Source organism: Euprymna scolopes, chromosome 22, assembly GCF_053919585.1.
Source record: "Euprymna scolopes isolate OS-2025 chromosome 22, ASM5391958v1, whole genome shotgun sequence".
Classification (NCBI taxonomy): Eukaryota; Metazoa; Mollusca; class Cephalopoda; order Sepiida; family Sepiolidae; genus Euprymna; species Euprymna scolopes.
Window position 1 is genome coordinate 7066412 of NC_136503.1, and position 21887 is coordinate 7088298.

The 21887-nt window shown below is 32.7% G+C and overlaps 1 protein-coding gene and 1 long non-coding RNA gene across 3 annotated transcripts in view; one reads left to right on the top strand and one right to left on the bottom strand.

Moving 5' to 3' along the window:
* Positions 1-847: 847 nt before the first annotated feature.
* The window catches only part of LOC145243878 (uncharacterized), a 313790-nt gene continuing 292750 nt past the window's right edge, over positions 848-21887 (top strand). Inside the window, exon 1 of the long non-coding RNA XR_013862968.1 lies at positions 848-1509. This is a non-coding gene — a long non-coding RNA (uncharacterized LOC145243878). The remainder of the gene's footprint in view (positions 1510-21887) is intronic.
* LOC145243875 (solute carrier organic anion transporter family member 4C1-like) overlaps positions 12895-21887 on the bottom strand; it is a 164709-nt gene continuing 155716 nt past the window's right edge. For both annotated transcript variants that reach the window (XM_080106948.1, XM_080106947.1), the window contains one exon: positions 12895-13511. In XM_080106948.1, the coding sequence (XP_079963074.1) occupies positions 13237-13511 (275 nt within the window). In that variant the 3' untranslated portion in view covers positions 12895-13236. The remainder of the gene's footprint in view (positions 13512-21887) is intronic.

Genomic DNA, 21887 nt, shown 5'->3' on the forward strand with positions numbered 1-21887 from the left:
CTTTTTGCTGGAAGATGGTGTTTGTGATGACTAGCTGTAGCTCCATGCAAAACTCCAGCAGCAAACGCTCATTTTCATTGCTATTGCCAATGCCACGTCTGCCAAGCACTCCTTTCCAGAAAACTGCACCCAGCCCACTCTGGCGTTAAAGTCGCTGAGGATTATCACCTTATCAGCTACAGGGATGCGCCGCAGTACATAGCGGAGCTCTGAGTAAAATTTGTCTTTTGCTGCAGGTTCGGCTTGAAGAGTTGGGGCGTACACACCGAGAAGCGTAGCAAATTCTTTATTCCTCAGAGGGAGGCACATGGACATGATACGGTCAGAATGACCAGTTGGAAGGCTTTCCAGTGTGGAGCATCGTTTAATACATTAATAGCAGTTTATATATCACTTCCTAATATGCTCAAATATATATGACTACTACATTTAATCACATAAATATACGAAGATGTAGTTTTATGCGAAAATTTTCAGTATTTACTTTAACAATGCTCAATACATAGGTAGAGCTAGGTAATAAGTTATGAAAATATATATGACAATTAAGCTACATAGAATATTCCGCGTTTCATTCTCGTGAGAAGTCGTCAGGCATATATATATAGGTATATGTACGTAGTAAGTTATGCAAATACATATGGCAATTAAGTTACACAGAATATTCTGCGCTTCATTCTCGAGAGAATTCGTCAGGCATAAACTCTCACGAGAATGAAACGCTGGTTATTCTGTGTAGCTTAATTGCAATATATATTTTAATAACTTACTATATATATATATATATATATAAAATTATATATATATATATATATATATATATATATATACATTTGAAAACCTGAAAACGTTGTGAAATGATAAATCATTTTTTAATTACCTTTTTGTTAAATTCCGAATTTTCGCCAATAACCTGCCTTTATTAAGGAGGTGTAAGTCCGATAAAGTTTTTTTCTTCTACATAATGATGTAATAAGAGGTCGAAGCCTCTCGAAGAGAAGACACGTCTTGTCTCGGTGTGGCATTTCTTAGTGCCACGGTTTCTAACGCACTCTACAGTATGACCGAGTGGTGATTTGGCCATGAGCGTAGAGATACAAAGAAATGCATTCCCATAATTCCCTTTCTAGATCTCTCTCTTTCTGTTCGGGAGGTAATTAGGTGATCACGCATATTTCTGTCTTTCCGTAAATGGAGGGGGGCAATCCCTCCCTCAATGCTAGTTAGGGTTAGTTCTGAAAAGCCTATTGCCTATGTTTAATTGTAAAAAAAAATAATTATAATTTGTATATTGTATTGTAATATATATTTTGTAAAATAAATAGTTAAGATTATACAATATATATTACAATTGTGTCGCGGGTTTTTTTTGTGTCTGCCATAAATGCCTTCATTGAAACAACGAAGCGGTCCGGAGGATGAAGAAAGAAAATTCCAACCAGAACACCACCAGGGTGAAGAAGTCATCTTGAAAGAAGGAAGAGCCACACAGCACATCCAACATCTCAGGTATGCTTTTCTTCTTTTCCTCATGATTGCCCCATCTTTACGTCTTCCCGAGACCACTTCTAAGACATATAGTGTAACATGTGAAGCCAGTCACACCTCAGTGACCAGCTGATCGTGTTATAAATGATGTCTTATGACCAGTATATATTATTTTCCAGCATGGAAATAAATTAGACCCTGCCAGGTTTAAATCGATTATGGTTGCCTTCAGACGAAAGATTGACCCTGAAAAAAATCCACGGAATAACCAAAAATAATAACCACTAGACGAATAAAAAAAAATCTAATGTCCACGGTTTTAAAAATGAACGAACTGAAGAAATATTTCAGGTAAAAATTAAAAAAATGGCAGACCCAATGGAACACACAACGCATGCGCACAAACGCAAAAAAAAAAACGCACTCAAAAAAATTGAGAACCTGAAAAATAATTGTTTTGCACCGACGAATAAACAAAAAAACAGTTACATACAAAAGATCGAGTAAAAAAAAAAGAATATTGAAAAATAACCCTTCGATTAAAAAAAAGTAAGAAATATGTCTACACAAATAAAAAACAACAGAGACGAAAAAGAAGTGTTTCTAGAATATGCAAAAAGATTCAGTAATATTTCTTTCTCTCTCACACTATCTCCCCCCCTCTCTCTCTCTCTCTCTCTCTCTCCATATATATGCGCGTACATACATATGTGTGTATGCATATTTGTGTTACATGAAAAAAAAGAGAAAAAAATCATTGAAACAATGCTCGAAAAATAAATTTGAAAGAAAGAAAAAAAGAATACCTAACAATTTTAATCTGATTATTTTTTTTTATTTCAGGTTGAAAACCCCCCAGGACTCTTGACTTTTTGACTTTGCAAATGTTAATTATATGAGAACCTCGTAATAATGTGACTGATTCAGTTAAGATTTGAAAAAAAAAATAGAACTTTTGCTTTAATATTTGGTTTTATGAACTATAGAAAGCAATCATGAACAATGCACTCTGAACTGTGTCTATGTCTCTTTTTCAGGTTAGATTACAATTAACGCTGAAAATAAGTGATCTTTTGATTTGATAATGTTTTTTTTTTATTGATTTTGATTTGTATGTTTAAAAAAGACAGAAAAAATGTTATTGCTAGAAATTTGGATTACATAATATGAAGTTTTGTGTGAGAATGCTTTTTACAAAATTGATAAAAATAAGATTTTTTTTTCTATTTTGTTATTTTTTTAATGTCAAGCCGTCACTCATTTTTGTTTAAAACAATGAGTGCACATGGGAAAGATGAGTGGAGATGACCTCTTAATGGAGTTTGTGAGGGTGTTTATGGAGGTGTGGTAGAACAATACTATATGCCCCTGTCTCTCTTCTTTTCTCTATCCCCCATCTCTCTCCCTCTCTCTCATTCCCTTATCCTTTAAAGTTTTACTTTCTCCCAGATGACAAAATATGCGGTCCATCTGACAGAGAAGGGTAACCTCGCGTCTAGGTTCTATGCTAGATATTTATCCTGGATTTTTTAAAAATAGGATTCTCTTGTTATCTGTGTATATATAAATCTATAAAAAAAAACCATGGAACTCTTTATCTGAAACAAAATTAATATCGTATTTTCTATCTGCTATTTAAATAACTTGAATCGAAAAAATGCGATTGTTTTTTCTTTCCTTTGTATTTTCAACTGAATTCTAGGATGATTTTATTTAAAAGTCATTTTTTGACTGCGAGATTCATTTAGAGTCCTGACGAGAAATGGAAATATTGAAACCACAGAAACTCCTTAAAGTGTTTAAGTGATCTTGTTTGTGCGAAACAGTCTCTAGTTTGCCAATTTTTGGTCTATGGACGTGAAACTTGAAATATGGACTAATTAAACCTGTAGAACAAAGTCGATTTACTTTTTGGTTGGAAAATAATCTGCTAAGAAGTCAAAATTTAAAAAATGGAACGTGGTAATCTTACTAATGTATATCTTATAAGCTCTGATGTGCATGTGGCCTTGGTTCAAATGGTAGTAAATAACGCTGGGGTGCTGAATATTTTGGTTTCGATTCTAGCTGATGACACACAAGTTATATATATTTTTTAAAAAATAACTACTACATATTGAGTACAATATAATAATCAATATAGAATTGACTCTGTAATAATAAATACGAAATTTGCATGAATTAAGATGTCATATTTGAACGTATTTTAGAACCGGGAAAAACCGGGCGGTTTGCTAGTGTATATATATATATATATATATATATATATATATATATATATATATATATATATGAATCTCACAGGTAAGGAATTGATTTTTATAACATGAATAAATTAAGAATAGGAAACTAGATCTAATATCTGTAACATTTTTTTCTTCTTAAGATTAAGGGAGATGGTATTTGATCAACACTGCTGGGGGACCATGATTTTATATGTTGTTTTGTTTTTAAATCCCTGAAACAGTGTTTCATGGTAAACAACTGATGATCCCTTAAATTAACATTGATACTATAGTGAATTCGACAAAGCAAGTTGATGCAGTGATTACAGCGTATTAAATTACTTACTGACTAAATGGTTTTCTAACGTGATAAAAAATATAAAAATTAAATAAATTTTTTTTGTATAGTTTTAAAGGTTAAAAACGTCCAAGACTATATATATATATATATATATATATATATATATATATATATATATATATATATATATATATATATATATATGTATATATATATATGTATATATATGTATATATATATATAAGATTGTACGGATTTGTTTGAGAGAAAAAGGTCTATGGTAAACTTGACTTACTTCTACTCGTTCCAAGTTTTTCTAAATTTTAAATTTTGTTAAGTATTTCTTAATTGCATTCTAAGTATCGCCCTCACAGAAGATTGAACCTTCAACACTCTGAAACTCACTCAGAACTAATTATCACTTAGCACTTTTATTAGTGACGCTATGAGTCTTTGTTTTAATTAGTCGTTACTAGAACTTCTCTTACTTACTGTTTATCATTATTTGTCTGTCTCCTTGTTGTAAGTTGTTTGATATTCCGCTCCTATTTCATGCGTTGTATATTACTCTTGCTACTGTTGGTCTCTTTCTCTGTTTATTAGATGTCAAACGTAATAAAAGAAACGATAAAACTGCAATAATTCATTCAAATCTGTTCGCTGTACGGTAGAACAGCTAAATGACCTGCATGAGATGCATCACTTTGGAAAAGAACAAACTTTATACTTAGCGAAAAAGGTGAATACGCACATCACAATGGAAGATGTCCGGGAGGTGGTGGAGCTATGTAGAGAATGTCAATCCATTGACCCTGCACCAAAAAGGAGAATTACATGTGGCAGAAAATTGAAGGCGATTGACCATTGACATCACTCAATATTGACTCGAGCCATATCTGATTATGATTGACTGTGGGCCTGGGCGGACAGCAATATGGCGAAGAAGTAGAACGGAAATGGCAGAAGAAGTTAAAAGAATTGTTGCTTATGGAAAGGGGACTGATAGAAGAAGTGCTAGTTGATAATGGCATGTCCTTTAGATTTTAGAGAGCTATGTGCAAAGTGGAACGTTAGTCAATATTTTTGAGCTCCGTACCGTTCGAGTAGCAATGGGATGATAGAGAGGCACCACCGTACCATAAAAGCTGTAGCAGCAAGAAGTCAAATTTCACCCTAAGAGGCGGTATTTTTGTATAACATGGCACTAAAGTCTGGCCAAGATAAAATGTCAGTGCCACATGGATCCATTTTCATGTACGAATGGAAAAGTTCATTGGCTGTAACAGAAAAAGTGGAACAGGCAAAAGCAGAAATCGTAGTTGGTGAAAAAGTGTGGGTGAAGCCACTCAATCGTCGTTGTAAAACACGATGGGAAAGAGGTACTATAACTGAGGTACTCTCCAAGAACGCGGTGGCAGTAGACGGAATGCCACGTCACATCTTGGACGTACGAAGAATTTCTTTGCCGGTAGAGGAGGAGGTTGAAGAACTTCTGTAAGAAAAACCGGTGCGATTGTCGCACCGCTAACAAAGACGTCAGGCATCGATTGTGGACTATGAAACTAATTATTGATCTTAAAGATCAAGGAGGCATTAAAAAATCAGTACACACCTGTTTCTTGTGCGGTCCCATGCGGACCCCCCCCAAAAAAAAATGGAAAAAAGAAAATGGATGCCTTTCCGGTTTTATGCTAATCCAACTGATCGCTTTATGCAAATGAGATGCTGCTGATTGTAGTATGAAAGCCTAACTTTTATAGAGACTCGGCGTTTTAGGATTTGGTGATCGAAGGAGCGAGTCTTGTGAGCAGAGAGTTGTGTTTTTGCAATTGGAAGAAATTAGACAGCAGCCTGGTGGAAACGTTTTTTTTTGTAATATTTATTTATTTTAGACAGCGAAGCAAGGATGAATTTACAGTAATAAAGATAGAACATGTTACAGTAATAAAGATGGAACACGTACATCAAGTCTGTTGCCAAGGTTGTTGGAAAGATGGTGGGATCCTTCTACCGCTCCAGAAGATATCTCACTACTGATGCAATTCTCTATCTATATAAAAGCCAAGTACGTCCAAGGATGGAATACTGCTGCCATATCTGGGTAGGAGCTGCTAAAAACAGCCTATCCTGCCTTGACAGAGTACAAAATAGACTTCGTGGCTTAGTGGGAGATGCCCTTTTCTCTACCCTGCAACCTCTCTCCTACAGAAGAGACGTTGCGAGCCTATCCTTGTTTTATCGTTATTTCGTCTGAACCCCAATCTCTGGTCCCCCCTCGCCAATCTTTCACGAAAAACACCCGTCTAGCTGAATCCACTGTGAAAAATTTCCCCCACCTTTTATCTGTGCCTAAATCAAAACATGGATTCCACGAACAAAGCTTCTTTCTTAGAACTGCACGCATGTGGAACTCTGTTCCGTCTGCCTGCTTCCCACCTGACTACAACTTGGATGTCTTCAAGTCCAACGTTAACAAATTCCTAATGAACCGCCCCCTTAAGTAAACACTTCATCAAATCTCCACACTAAAGTAATGTACTTGCAATAACCCTTATCCCTGAGTGGCTTCCGGGCCTTGATAAGTGGTGACAACTGTGTAAAAAAAAAGTAGGGGAAAATCATGCCCCAGAACCAAAATATCATGATCCAATTTACGGAGAGTAAATTCGAAATATAATAATACTACACTTTAATTGATTATACTTGTACCATTCATGATTTTTTTTCTTGAAAATATATAACATTTAAGGCGTAAGCGTATGTATCGTAAGATTAAATTGAAATTCATCGAATCATATTTAGTTTGTGTAAAATTTAATGTAAATCTGAAACATTTGGATTTTTCAAATGGGAAACTGTGTCAATATTAAGTACGGTAAAACTATTCCAAATATCCAAAAGGAACTAAAATTTCGTGATTTAAGAATTAAGTATACATATACATACTAAAATGGTTTTAAATAACTATTAAATTCTCGTGCAACTATAAACCGTCTCAAACTGTGCATATGATAATAAACGCTTGATCTAATTGTTGGATAAGCAACCGTTTACGATATTTTTATACACAACAATTAAACCAAGGTCAAAATTAATCTGTCTCTTCCTCTATTTTATTTCGATCCGAACCAACAGATTGTTTATATTTATATATCTTACTAACCGAGATTTGGTATCTGTCTGTCTGAAGTCGAAAATATAACCCAACTTCTATTAATCCACTGTTGTACTACTGATATTGTTTATATTCTTCAGATTACGGTTCCCATCTTGAGTATTATTTTCAGAACGTTCCGGCCGATGTAACTTCCGACCTTTTTAGGTGTATTTTGTCGAACTCGGAAAATCTTTCTCCCAAAATCGAACATCTGCATGGAATTTCGAAAAAAAAAACAAAAAACAAAACAAAAACAACAAACTCTTTATTACTTCTTACGGAGGAACCATACTCTCGTTCTTTTAGCCATGACTTCAGCCATGATCGGGTAAGAGTTCTAAGTAATTCACAGCTGTACAGGGGTTGAACGATAAAATTGTTGCTCTAGAAAAGACGATATGATTCCATTTCCATTTGATGAAACCGTTTTTTTTTGTTTTTTTTGTTGCAAACTATCTACTAGTTGCCCAGTTGTGTACAAATTCCAAGAGTGATACCATGTCAATGTTCAACAAGCGAGATCGGAGATGCGCCGCTGTACAACTTATGCTCTCTACAGATCCAAGTATGACAATAGGACCATTGCCAGCACCCTCCAAATGCAAATCCGGACGGTTCGGCATTTGAGGGCACAGCTCAACACATTGGACGACCCACAGTAATGGTCTTTGGTGTGGTTTCACATCATGCCACCTCACACCTTCGAAGTCGGATGGATGTACTGAAGAGTGTGGTGCTCTCCTGATGCACCCAGGTGGCCGCTAGCAGACCTTAGGTGTGGTAACAGGACTCGGCGCTGCCCACAAATCCAAAGAGATTCAGGCTTGGCTTTAGAAGGAGTGCTACGAATTTGTACCGTTATCTCACTGCATACCCTTCTACCCCGACTTGAACCCGCCGGACTATTTCGTTTAGTCATACGTCGAGAACACCACCAATATAACCTCTCACAACACCAAAGCCAACCTGATCGCCGCCATCCACCGAGTATTCGCCAAGCTCCCGCCGCCCCTTGTGGAAAAGCTTAGCTTCCAGTTTCGGACCCGTATCGAGGCTGTGATTGAGGCTGAAGGCAGTTACATTGAATAGATGTCAGTTCTACTACATAATCAAGTTACCTGAATTGATTTTTTCAATAAAGGTTTTTTTTTTGTTTTTTTTAAATAAAGCTGTAGTGTTGTTTTCTTTAGGGCGACAATCGTATCGTTCCACCTTGTATTCTTCGTATCGCTCGCACTAAGGATCGAACCTTCAACCTCCAGAAGAGTGTCACTTACAACTGAATTTTATCAAGTACTTTATCCATTAAACTACGGGTCCTATTTTTCAATGGTCAATTCAGGAGATAGGTAGTGCATTATTTGTTCGGCATTACAATACGACCTTCTTTGAGGGGCGGGTATGATAGGGTATATTTAGACAATTCATGATACAATTCTCGTAGTTATTATCTCTTCTTTTTTGGGAAAGGAAGTATTGTAGTTTCTGTTCTTTTGGCATGATACTATTCTCTTAAAATTACTTCCTATTTTTGTCGGGTAGTGTAGTATATTTTCTGTTGTCATGAGACCATACTACTAAGCATTATCTCCTCCTTTTAAAGAGAAAGGATAATATACGTCTATGATTTCCTCCTCGAAAATATTCGCAACAAACACTCGTCTAGCTACAACCACTATCGACAATTTCCCTACTTCCTATCTGTGCCTATAAAAAAATGCAAATTCCACAAAAAAGTTTCTTACTTAGAACTGCCTACATGCGGAACTAGATACCGCAGGACTGCTTTCCAGCTGACTAATGTCCAATGCAAACAAGTTCTTGCTGAGCTGTCCTTTTAAATGATCAAATTCTACCCGAATTCAACCATTACCCATTATTACAGCGTTGTATCATCGACCTTCTGACTTTTATTAACCTTTATCCTCGAGTGGCTTTCGGGCATTGATAAGTAGAGACTATCTTGTAAAATATAAAAAAAATTAATACATTATATATACTAGCAGCAATATGTTAATTATTGTTATATATTTTTGCTAATCTACATAAAGTTAAAATTCTGACAATCCTGCTTGCTTGTTTGCGCACTGAATATATTACATGGTGGAATATTGGTTGGAGGAATGGAGCTGGGAAGAGAGAAATAGAAATTGTAGTAGTAGTCGCTGGAGCAAAAGAGGAGAGTAAGAGGATTATGCTGCCGAAACATGCTCATATCTTTACAAAACTATTTCATTGTTGCTTACAGGTGGAATGCATGGTCCATACTTTATTCACCAGATGGCAATGCAACAGCCCTTGTATTTTTGATAGGACAGTCTCCTTGGGAGTCACTCCGTGGTTCGGGTCCCTCACTATCAGGCGAATAATGTCAGCCCAGAAAAATGTTTACCTCCAGCACCGTTATTAGTGACATGGCAATAAAAACAGTACGGAAAGAGAACAGTTATTTCTAGCTACTGCTCGCACAAAACTGCCGACCAAGAATACAGCGTTTCTTCCCTCTTTGTCAGAAACACAGCTCATTCGTTTGAGATAAAAACTGAGGGACAAAATAAGGGAAGCGAGAGTTTATAGGCTATTGAAAATGCACTCGTAAATACTTTTTTGATTCTCCTTTATAAAATAAATAAATAAAATAAATAAATAAATAAATAAATTAAATTAAATAAATAAATAAAATAAATAAATGAATTAATCTACGATCACTAGTTAACAGAAGCAATTTCTACGTAAACAAAAGATTTAAAATCATGTGTAATAAAATACACTTCATGACTTCAAATGGATATACTGCTGTTCAATCTATTTTAAGTGTTTTTATAACTTTTGTGAATTATAGCAATTCATTTAAATTGTCATGTATAGTTTCAATGTGCTTAGAGAAATATGTCTTCACTGACATTATCAAAAAGCAACTCCTAGATAAAGTAAGCCATTAAAACCTGTGCCCCGGCGTTGCCTAGGAAAATATATTTAATAAAGAAATTTAACATTCGTGATTCTATAATTTATTAAAGGAAAAGAAGAAAATAAACATACAAAAAATTCTAGTAAAAGACCTGACCCCTAAAATTATCGACCCCCATCTGTCTACTCCCGATCTTCGTTAAAATCTTTTAATCTTTAATCAATCTAGCTTTAGTCCGCCATTTCGTTAACACTATAATCTTTTTAATCATCAGTACGGATTTAAGAAAGCCTGTTATAATGTTTATATCCTTGCCACCATCTATGAACACAGTTGACAACGCAGTTGACAACGCAAGCGACGTCACAGATATATCTAAAGCCTTTAACAAGATCTGCCATGAAAATATACTCATGAAAATTAATTCATATGTTTTTTAAATTAAATCTTATCTAGACAAAATAAAACAACAACAACAACAACAAAAAAAAAACAAACAAACAAACAAACAAGAAAAAACAAACAAATAAAAGAAAACGATTCAGGTTGTCTTGATGGTCGAACGCCATACATGACATAAATAATGGTGTACCGAAAGGGTCGATCCTAGAGTCATTATTGCTCTTGATTTTTATAAACAATCTTCCTGGTGAAATTATGTCCGAGATGGGTATATTTGCTAATTGCACTACGCTATACTCTAGACATTTTTTTTAAAATTCAATTTTCACCCCAAACAAGGCACAGTGCCACTTTGAAGCAGGGGGCAATATTAGGGACTTAATTAGCGGGGTCATTATGAAGGGAGATGAGTAGAAAGATGTTTGTTAACATTACACTTGAACTTCTGCATATCAGTGCAGTTGGGAAAGCAGAATCCCGGAAGGGAGTTCCAAGGACCCGCAGTTCTGGGGAAGAAACTATTGGAGTAAAAGGCTTTCTTGCACCTAGGGATCTCTACTGTAAAGGGATGAGACTTAGTAGCTTGTCGGGTTTGTCGGGGGTAGTTACGTCGGGGAGGTACAAGTGTTTGCAGTTCGTCAGAGCATTCACCATTAAAGTATTCGTAGAACAGGCAGAGGGATGCAACATCTCGTCGATAGGACAGAGGCTGAAGCCTAGATGACAGTTCAGGACCTATCAGGTTGGCGACTCTCTTTTGAACCCTGTCCAGGAGCGAGAGACAAGCAGCAGATGCACCAGCCCAGATGTGACAACAGTACTCCATGCATGGGCGAATGGTGGCCTTATAGAGGTATAGGATACTGTCAGGCGTAAGTGGTTTTCTAGCACGGTAGAGGGAGCCAACCTTCCTTGCAGCAGCCTTGGCAATGCTCTCAATGTATCTATTCCAGTTCATATTCCCTGTAAACGTTAGGCCGAGGAGTTTAAAAGAAGTACTTTCAGGCAAAGTGCTCTTGGCCATTGCTATTGGTGGTAGAGAAGGTTTCTTGTAGTTATTGAAGGAAACAAGCTTAGTCTTCGCAGCATTGAATGTGACCATCCATTTTTGTCCCCATTCCACTACAGATTGGAGGTCATCCTCTAGTGTTTCTGCCATTTCCTTGGATATGTGTTCATTTGTTTCCCCCTCATATCTGTTATATGTCATCGGCAAATATACCCATCTCCGAAACAATTTTATCAGGGAGGTCATTTATGAATATCAGGAATAATAGAGGTCCAAGGATAGACCCCTGAGGTACTCCCGCATTTATGTCATATTATTTAGATGTACGACCGTTGAGGACAACTTTGATTTTTCTATTACTTAAGAAGGATTTAATTACATTATGAATTCTTCCAGTGATTCCATATGATCTAATTTTCCTTAGAAGACCATCGTGCCATACCCTGTTAAAAGCCTTAGATATGTCAAGGGCCACCGCTCTACCCTCCCCTGTTTTGTCCAATGAACGGTATACACGTTCAGGAACTACAGTTATGATATCTGCTGTTGAACGGGCTTGCCTGAATATGGATAAGACGAATGCATACATATCTAAGGCGATGACGTGATTCTTAGAAAATGATTCCAGATTCCAGGTTTGTATATGAACATAAATAGATGGTAACATTTAATGCTACCAAGACAAGCTCATTTCTTTTAACAATTATAAGAAACCTCTTCAGCTACCGATTGGCTATGGTAAATTAACCCTTATTCTAGAGTATAACATTTAAGATCGTCAGCTTAACATACACAGATAACACGAATTAGAAGAACAAATACATCAAAGATACTGATACAGATGCTGAAAGTAGACTCCATTTACCATGCTAGAAAACTTCTCACATTTGCCAGTATCCTATATTTCCACAAAGTCACTACTCGCCGATGCATGGAGTATTGTTGTCACATCAAGGCTGGTGCATCATCAACTAGTCTCTCTGTCTCTTAAGACAGAATCTATAAAATGTAATCCAATAGGCTACATACTATCTACTAAGATCCAGTCTCTGTCCCATCGCCACAATGTTTCATCCCTGTGTTTGCTTTGTCAATATTTTAATGAAATGTGCTCCGACGAATTTGCTTAAATCCACTCCATTCACTGTGGAGTTCCTCCTCATCTACTCTAATAACTCCTTTCCCCGAACTTTTAGTATTTTAAATTTCCTCCCTGCTCTCTGTTTCCATGAATGTACGTAGAAATGTAAATGTAAATGTAATGTACATAAACATATCGCTGCTCAACTCCTTACTTATGATGCCCCTTATAAATCCAGCCCCTAATTAACAGTAGCCACCAACGTCTCAGTGGTGATTGCTTTGTTATAAAAATAAATAAATAAAATAAACCATATAAAATGTCATTTATACTGTTTATAGATGTCCGGCGGGAATGCAGCTCCCACGATATTATTTTATATATAAAAAACATAATAATACAAACTGAATAACACTATTTGATTACTCGAATCATTTTACTCGAGAAAAAGTTGTGTTTGATCTTTGTATCGGACTTTTTTTTCAATTGCATCCTCCATATAATAATAATAATACTGTTGGTCGATCCTGTATGTCCAGTGAAAACTATGTCCTGGCTGTTTTAATTAAATGATTGTTCCGCAACCCGACGAAAGAGTACATGACTTGTCTTGGTCCCCAGAACCGTCCATAGCGCGGCCCATTAATGAGCTGTACAAAGCGTTACAAGTTCGTACTTTCATCTACTAGACTTATAGATCTGTTGTCGTACACATGTTCGACTGTTGTCCGTTTTGATGGTGGCTTGTAAAGGCAATTGGCAATGACAAGACAAAGAATTGAGACGATGCGCAGTGCAATGAAGAGAAGGAAAAAGTTGATAGACAATTTGAAAGAATCGTAGATCCAACATGATGTTTCCTGGCTATCATACTCTTTCCAAATGTTGCAGGCATTATCTAGCGCCGTGCCGAACAAAAGCGGCCCAGGGAGCGAACCTATAAAAGAAAATGAGACCAAACAATTAAAATCATTCAATCAAAGATTAAGTATTTGGCTATATTGCTTTGGAATTCTGCTTGTATAAGAATTAGAAGAATATCTATCCCAGAGCGATCAAAATTAATTTCCTGAACAAAACAGTTTTGTACTACTTTTATGTCCCTGCACAAAGATAAAGACAAAATACAATGATATTAAACCATATGTCCAGAATCCTTATTCCAATTTATATGAAAGTGTATTGCATGATTTTGATTCTAAAAATACGTGGTGTCTTAAATAATTTTTCAGACTGTTAGTATGAGCACTTTTATTGATAGTACACACATAAAACTTTTATTGATAATACACACCTAAAACTTTTATTGATAGTACACACATACAACTTTTATTGATAGTACACACATAAAACTTTTATTGATAGTACACACATAAAACTTTTATTGATAATACACACATACAACTTTTATTGATAATACAAACATAAAACTTTTATTTATAATACACACATAAAACTTTCATTGATAATAAACACATAAAACTTTTATTGATAATACACACATAAAACTTTTATTGATAATACACACATAAATCTTTTATTGATAATACACACATAAAACTTTTATTGATAGTACACACACAAAACTTTCATTGATAATACACACATAAAACTTTTATTAAGAATACACACATAAAACTTTTATTGATAATACACACATAAAACTTTTATTGATAATACACACATAAAACATTTATTGATAGGACACACATAAAACTTTTATTGATAATACACACATAAAACTTTTATTGATTGTACACAAATAAAACTTTTATTGATAATAAACACATAAAACTTTTATTGATTGTACACACATAAAACTTTTATTGATAGTACACACATAAAACTTTTATTGATAGTACACACGTAAAACTTTTATTGATAGTACACACATAAAACTTTTATTGATAGTACACACATAAAACTTTTATTGATAGTACACACATAAAACTTTTATTGATAATACACACATAAAACATTTATAAATAATACACACATAAAACTTTTATTGATAGTACACACATAAAACTTTTATTGATAGTACACACATAAAACTTTTATTAATAATACACACATAAAACTTTTATTGATAATACACACATAAAACTTTTATTGATAATACACAAATAAAACTTTTATTGATAATACACACATAAAACTTTTATTGATAATACACACATAAAACTTTTATTGATAGTACACACATAAAACTTTATTGATAATACACACATAAAACTTTTATTGATAATACACACATACAACTTTTATTGATAGTACACACATAAAACTTTTATTGATAGTACACACATAAAACTTTTATTGATAATACACACATAAAACTTTATTGATAATACACACATAAAACTTTTATTGATAGTACACACATAAAACGTTTATTGATAGTACACACATAAAACTTTAATTGATAGTACACACATAAACTTTTATTGATAGTACACACATAAAACTTTTATTGATAATACACACATAAAACTTTTATTGATAGTACACACATAAGACTTTTATTGATAATACACACATACAACTTTTATTGATAGTACACACATAAAACTTTTATTGATAGTACACACATAAAACTTTTATTGATAGTACACACATAAAACTTTTATTGATAGTACACACATAAAACTTTTATTGATAATACACAGATAAAACTTTTATTGATAATACACACATAAAAATTTTATTGATAATACACAAATAAAACTTTTATTGTTAATACACACATAAAACTTTTATTGATAATACACACATAAATCTTTTATTGATAATACACACATAAAACTTTTATAGATAGTACACACATAAAACTTTTATTGATAATACACACATAAAACCTTTATTGATAATACATACATAAAACTTTTATTGATAGTACACACATAAAACTTTTATTGATAATACACACATAAAACTTTTATTGATAATACACACATAAAACTTTTATTGATAATACACACATAAAACTTTAATTGATAGTACACACATAAAACGTTTATTGATAATACACACATAAAACTTTTATTGATAATACACACATATAACTTTTATTAATAGTACACACATAAAACTTTTATTGATAGTACACACATAAAACTTTTATTGATAATACACACATGAAACTTTTATTGATAGTACACACATAACACCTTTATTGATAGTACACACATAAAACCTTTATTGATAGTACACACATAAAACTTTTATTGATAATACACACATAAAACTTTTATTGATAATACACACATAAACTTTTATTGATAATAGACACATAAAACTTTTATTGATAGTACACACATAAAACTTCTATTGATAGTACACACATAAAACTTTTATTGATAGTTCAAATATAAAACTTTTATTGATAATACACACATAAAACTTTTATTGATAGTTCAAACATAAAACTTTTATTGAAAATACACACATAAAACTTTTATTGATAGTTCAAACATAAAACATTTATTGATAGAAACACACATAAAACTTTTATTGATTGTACACACATAAAACTTTTATTAATAGTTCACACATAAAAGTTTTATTGATAGTACACACATGAAACTTTTATTGATAGTACACACATAAAATTTTTATTGATAATACACACATAAAACTTTTATTTATAGTACACACATAAAACTTTATTGATAGTACACACATAAAACCTTTATTAATAGAAACACACATAAAACTTTTATTGATAGTACACACATAAAACTTTTATTAATAGTTCACACAGAAAACTTTTATTGATAGTACACACATAAAATTTTATTAATAGTTCACACATAAAACTTTTATTGATAGTACACACACAAAACCTTTATTGATAGTACACACATCAAACTTTTATTGATAATACACACATAAAACTTTTATTGGAAGTACACACATAAAACTTGTATCGATAATACTTACATGAAACTTTTATTGATAGTACACACATAAAACTTTTATTGATAGTACACACATAAAACTTTTACTGATAGTACACACATAGAACTTTAGTGATAATACACACATAAAACTTTTATTGATAGTACACACATAAAACTTTTATTGATAGTACACACATGAAACTTTTATTGATAGTACACACATAAAACTTTTATTGATAGTACACACATGAAACTTTTATTGATAGTACACACATAAAACTTTTATTGATAGTACACACATAAAAGTTTTATTGATAGTACACACATAAAAGTTTTATTGATAGTACACACATGAAACTTTTATTGATAGTACACACATAAAACGTTTATTGATAGTACACAAATAAAACTTTTATTGATATTACACACGTAAAACTTTTATTGTTAGTACACACATAAAACGTTTATTGATAGTACATACATGAAACTTTTATTGATAGTACATACATAAAACTTTTATTGAGAGTACACACATGAAACTTTTATTGATAGTACACACATAAAACTTTTATTGATAGTACACACATGAAACTTTTATTGATTGTACACACATAAAACTTTTATTGATAGTACACACATAAAACTTGTATTGATAGTACACACATAAAACTGTTATTGATAGTTCACACATAAAACTTTTATTGATTGTACACACATAAAACTTTTATTGATAGTACACACATAAAACTTTTATTGATTGTTCACACATAAAACTTTTATTGATTGTACACACATAAAACTTTTATTCATATTACACACATAAAACCTTTATTGATAGTACACACATAAAACTTTTATTGATAGTACACACATGAAACTTTTATTGATTGTACACACATAAAACCTTTATTGATAGTACACAGATAAAACTTTTATTGATAGTACACACATGAAACTTTTATTGATAGTACACACATAAAACTTTTATTGATTGTACACAAATAAAACTTTTATTGATAGTATACACATAAAACTTTTATTGATTGTACACACATAAAACTTTTATTGATAGTACACACATAAAACTTTTATTGAGTGTACACACATAAAACATTTATTCATATTACACACATAAAAGTTTTATTGATAGTACACACATAAAACTTTTATTGATAGTACACACATGAAACTTTTATTGATTGTACACACATAAAACCTTTATTGATAGTACACACATAAAACTTTTATTGATAGTACACACATAAAACTTTTATTGATAGTACACACATAAAACTTTTATTGATTGTACACACATAAAACTTTTATTGATAGTATACACATAAAACTTTTATTGATTGTACACAGATAAAACTTTTATTGATAGTACACACATAAAACTTTTATTGATTGTACACACATAAATCTTTTATTGATAGTATACACATAAAACTTTTATTGATTGTACACACATAAAACTTTTATTGATAGTACACACATAAAGCTTTTATTGATTGTACACACATAAAACTTTTATTGATAGCACACACATAAAACCTTCATTGATAGTTCACACATAAAACCTTTATTGATTGTACACACATAAAACTTTTATTGATAGTTCACACATAAAACCTTTATTGATAGTTCACACATAAAAGTTTTATTGATAGTACACACACAAAACCTTTATTGATAGTACACACATAAAACTTTTATTGATAATACACACATAAAACTTTTATTGATAGTACACACATAAAACTTGTATCGATAATATCAAGCTTCTGGGCTTGACCATTACTCCTGATCTTAAATGGAACACGTATATCAAATCTGTTGCCAAGGCCGCTGGAAAAATGGTGGGATCTTTCTATCGATCCAGTAGATATCTCACTGCTGATGCTATTCTCTACCTATATAAGAGCCAGGTACGTCCAAGGATGGAATACTGTTGCCACATCTGGGCAGGAGCTGCTAGAAAGGACTTGTCCTGCCTTGATAGAGTTCAAAATAGACTTCGTAGCCTCGTAGGAGATGTCCTTTTCTCCTCCTTGCAACCTCTATCTCACAGAAGAGATGTTGCGAGTTTGTCTCTGATGTATCGTTATTTTCATGGAAAGTGTTCAACTGAGCTTCAATCTATGGTCCCCCCTCGCCAAACTTTCACAAGAAACACTCGTCTAGCTGTAAACACTATCAATAATTTCCCCCACTCTTTATCTGTGCCTAAACCTAAACGTAGATTCCATGAACAAAGCTTCTTTCTTAGAACTGCACGCCTGTGGAATTGTCTTCCGTTTTCCTGCTTTCCGGCTGACTACAATATGGTTGTCTTCAAGTCTAAAGTAAATAAGTTCTTGATGAGCCGTTCCATATAAGTTATCAAATTTACCAAATTTTCATTACTAATGATTACTATATTGACCAATTTCTACTGTACACTCTTTAACCCTTATCCTTGAGTGGCCTCTGGGCCTTGATAATGTGGTGACGCCTTTGTAAAAAAAAAAAGAAAAAAAAAAAAGATAATACTTACATGAAACTTTTATTGATAGTACACACATAAAACTTTTATTGATAGTACACACATAAAACTTTTACTGATAGTACACACATAAAACTTTATTGATAATACACACATAAAACTTTTATTGATAGTACACACATAACACTTTTATTGATAGTACACACATGAAACTTTTATTGATAGTACACACATGAAACTTTTATTGATAGTACACACATGAAACTTTTATTGATAGTACACACATAAAACTTTTATTGATAGTACACACATAAAACTTTTATTGATAGTACACACATAAAAGTTTTATTGATAGTACACACATAAAACTTTTGTTGATAGTACACAAATAAAACTTTTATTGATATTACACACGTAAAACTTTTATTGATAGTACACACATAAAACGTTTATTGATAGTACACACATAAAACGTTTATTGATAGTACACACATGAAACTTTTATTGATAGTACATACATAAAACTTTTATTGAGAGTACACACATGAAACTTTTATTGATAGTACACACATAAACTTTTATTGATAGTACACACATGAAACTTTTATTGATTGTACACACATAAAACTTTTATTGATAGTACACACATAAAACTTTTATTGATAGTTCACACATACAAGTTTTATTGATTGTACACACATGAAACTTTTATTGATAGTACACACATAAACTTTTATTGATAGTACACACATGAAACTTTTATTGATTGTACACACATAAAACTTTTATTGATAGTACACACATAAAACTTTTATTGATAGTTCACACATAAAACTTTTATTGATTGTACACACATAAAACTTTTATTGATAGTACACACATAAACTTTTATTGATAGTACACACATAAAACTTTTATTGATTGTTCACACATAAAACTTTTATTGATTGTACACACATAAAACTTTTATTCATATTACACACATAAAACTTTTATTGATAGTACACACATAAAACTTTTATTGATAGTACACACATGAAACTTTTATTGATTGTACACACATAAAACCTTTATTGATAGTACACACATAAAACTTTTATTGATAGTACACACATGAAACTTTTATTGATAGTACACACATAAAACTTTTATTGATAGTACACACATAAAACTTTTATTGATAGTATACACATAAAACTTTTATTGATTGTACACACATAAAACTTTTATTGATAGTACACACATAAAACTTTTATTGATTGTACACACATAAAACTTTTATTGATAGTATACACATAAAACTTTTATTGATTGTACACACATAAAACTTTTATTGATAGTACACACATAAAACTTTTATTGATAGCACACACATAAAACCTTTATTGATAGTTCACACATAAAACTTTTGTTGATTGTACACACATAAAACTTTTATTGATAGTTCACACATAAAACCTTTATTGATAGTTTACACATAAAAGTTTTATTGATAGTACACACATAAAACTTTTATTGATAGTTCACACATTAAAACTTTTATTGATAGTACACACATAAAACTTTTATTGATAGTACACACATAAAACTTTTATTGATTGTACACACATAAAACTCTAGTCCGTTTCGAAGTAATCTCCTCCAGCTGCAGTGCACTTGTATCGTTCTAACAACTTCTTGAAAGTCCCATGGAAGTCGTCTTGTGTGAGCTTGTCAATGACACTTGCCACATCCTCTTTCATCTCCTCAATTGTCTTATAACAAAAACCTCTAAGGTTTTCTTTGCGCTTAGAGAATAACCAAAAGTCACAGGGTACAAGGTCTGGACAATAGGGAGGGCGAGGAACTGTCTTGATGCCAAAATGTATGTGACAAGAATGTAGTTAACCCTAACCCGAACAGAACAGTTTTGTTCCATTTTTATGTCTCTGCTCAAAGATAAAATCAAGATAAAATAATATTAAACCATATATGTCTGGAATACTTATTCCAATTTTATGAAAATGATTTTGATTCTAGAAAATATGAGGTACGTTCAATAAGTTTTCAGACCTTTTTTTACGTGCATTTAAAATTGTCGTAGACTTTCGAAAAATCAGTATATTATTTCTATACATCTTATGAGATGGCTGACCAATTTTTATGATTTCAGGCTTAAATGAACTGCTACAGCAGGAATTGGAATACATCCTACTAAAGCCTGATTGTCACAGCTAGTGAATTTCAAAAATGCAATCTGGACGGGAGAACATTTTAGGAGAAAGGTTTGCGATAAAAGTGTGTATTAAACTTGAAAAAAAAATGCCACAGAAACATATTAAATGTTTTAGACTGCTTTTGAACTATTTTACACGAATCGAGCATCAGTGTTTGTGTGGCATAAGAGGTTAAAACAAGGCAGAGAGTCTGTGAGGAATTACGAGAGGTGTAGGATGAGTAATGAAGTCATAACACCAGAGTTGATTGGCCAAATAAAGAATTTCATGGATAAGGACCTTCGTTTGTCTATAGAGACAATTAGTGCACAGTTTGATGTCAGTTTGGGAACAATACTCAATCATTTATGAACAAATTAAAATTTGGACGATTTGCGTGAATGCATCAGCTCACAAATCCATCCTTGTCACAGACTATTTAACATAAGACAGTTTCTCGCCCTCCCTATAGTCCAGATCTTGCTCCCTGTGATTTTTGGTCATTCCCTAAGCTGAAATAAAACCTTAAAGGCTGTCGTTATAGAAAATTGAGGAGATGAAATAGGCTGAAACGGAGGTCATTGACAAGCTTACACAAGAGGACTTCCATGGGGCCTTCCAGAAGTTGTTGGACTGGTACAAGTGCATTGCAGCCGGAAGAGATTACTTCAAAGGACACTAAAGTTTCATGTTTGTACTATTAATAAAAGTGCCCATACGAAAATAGTCTG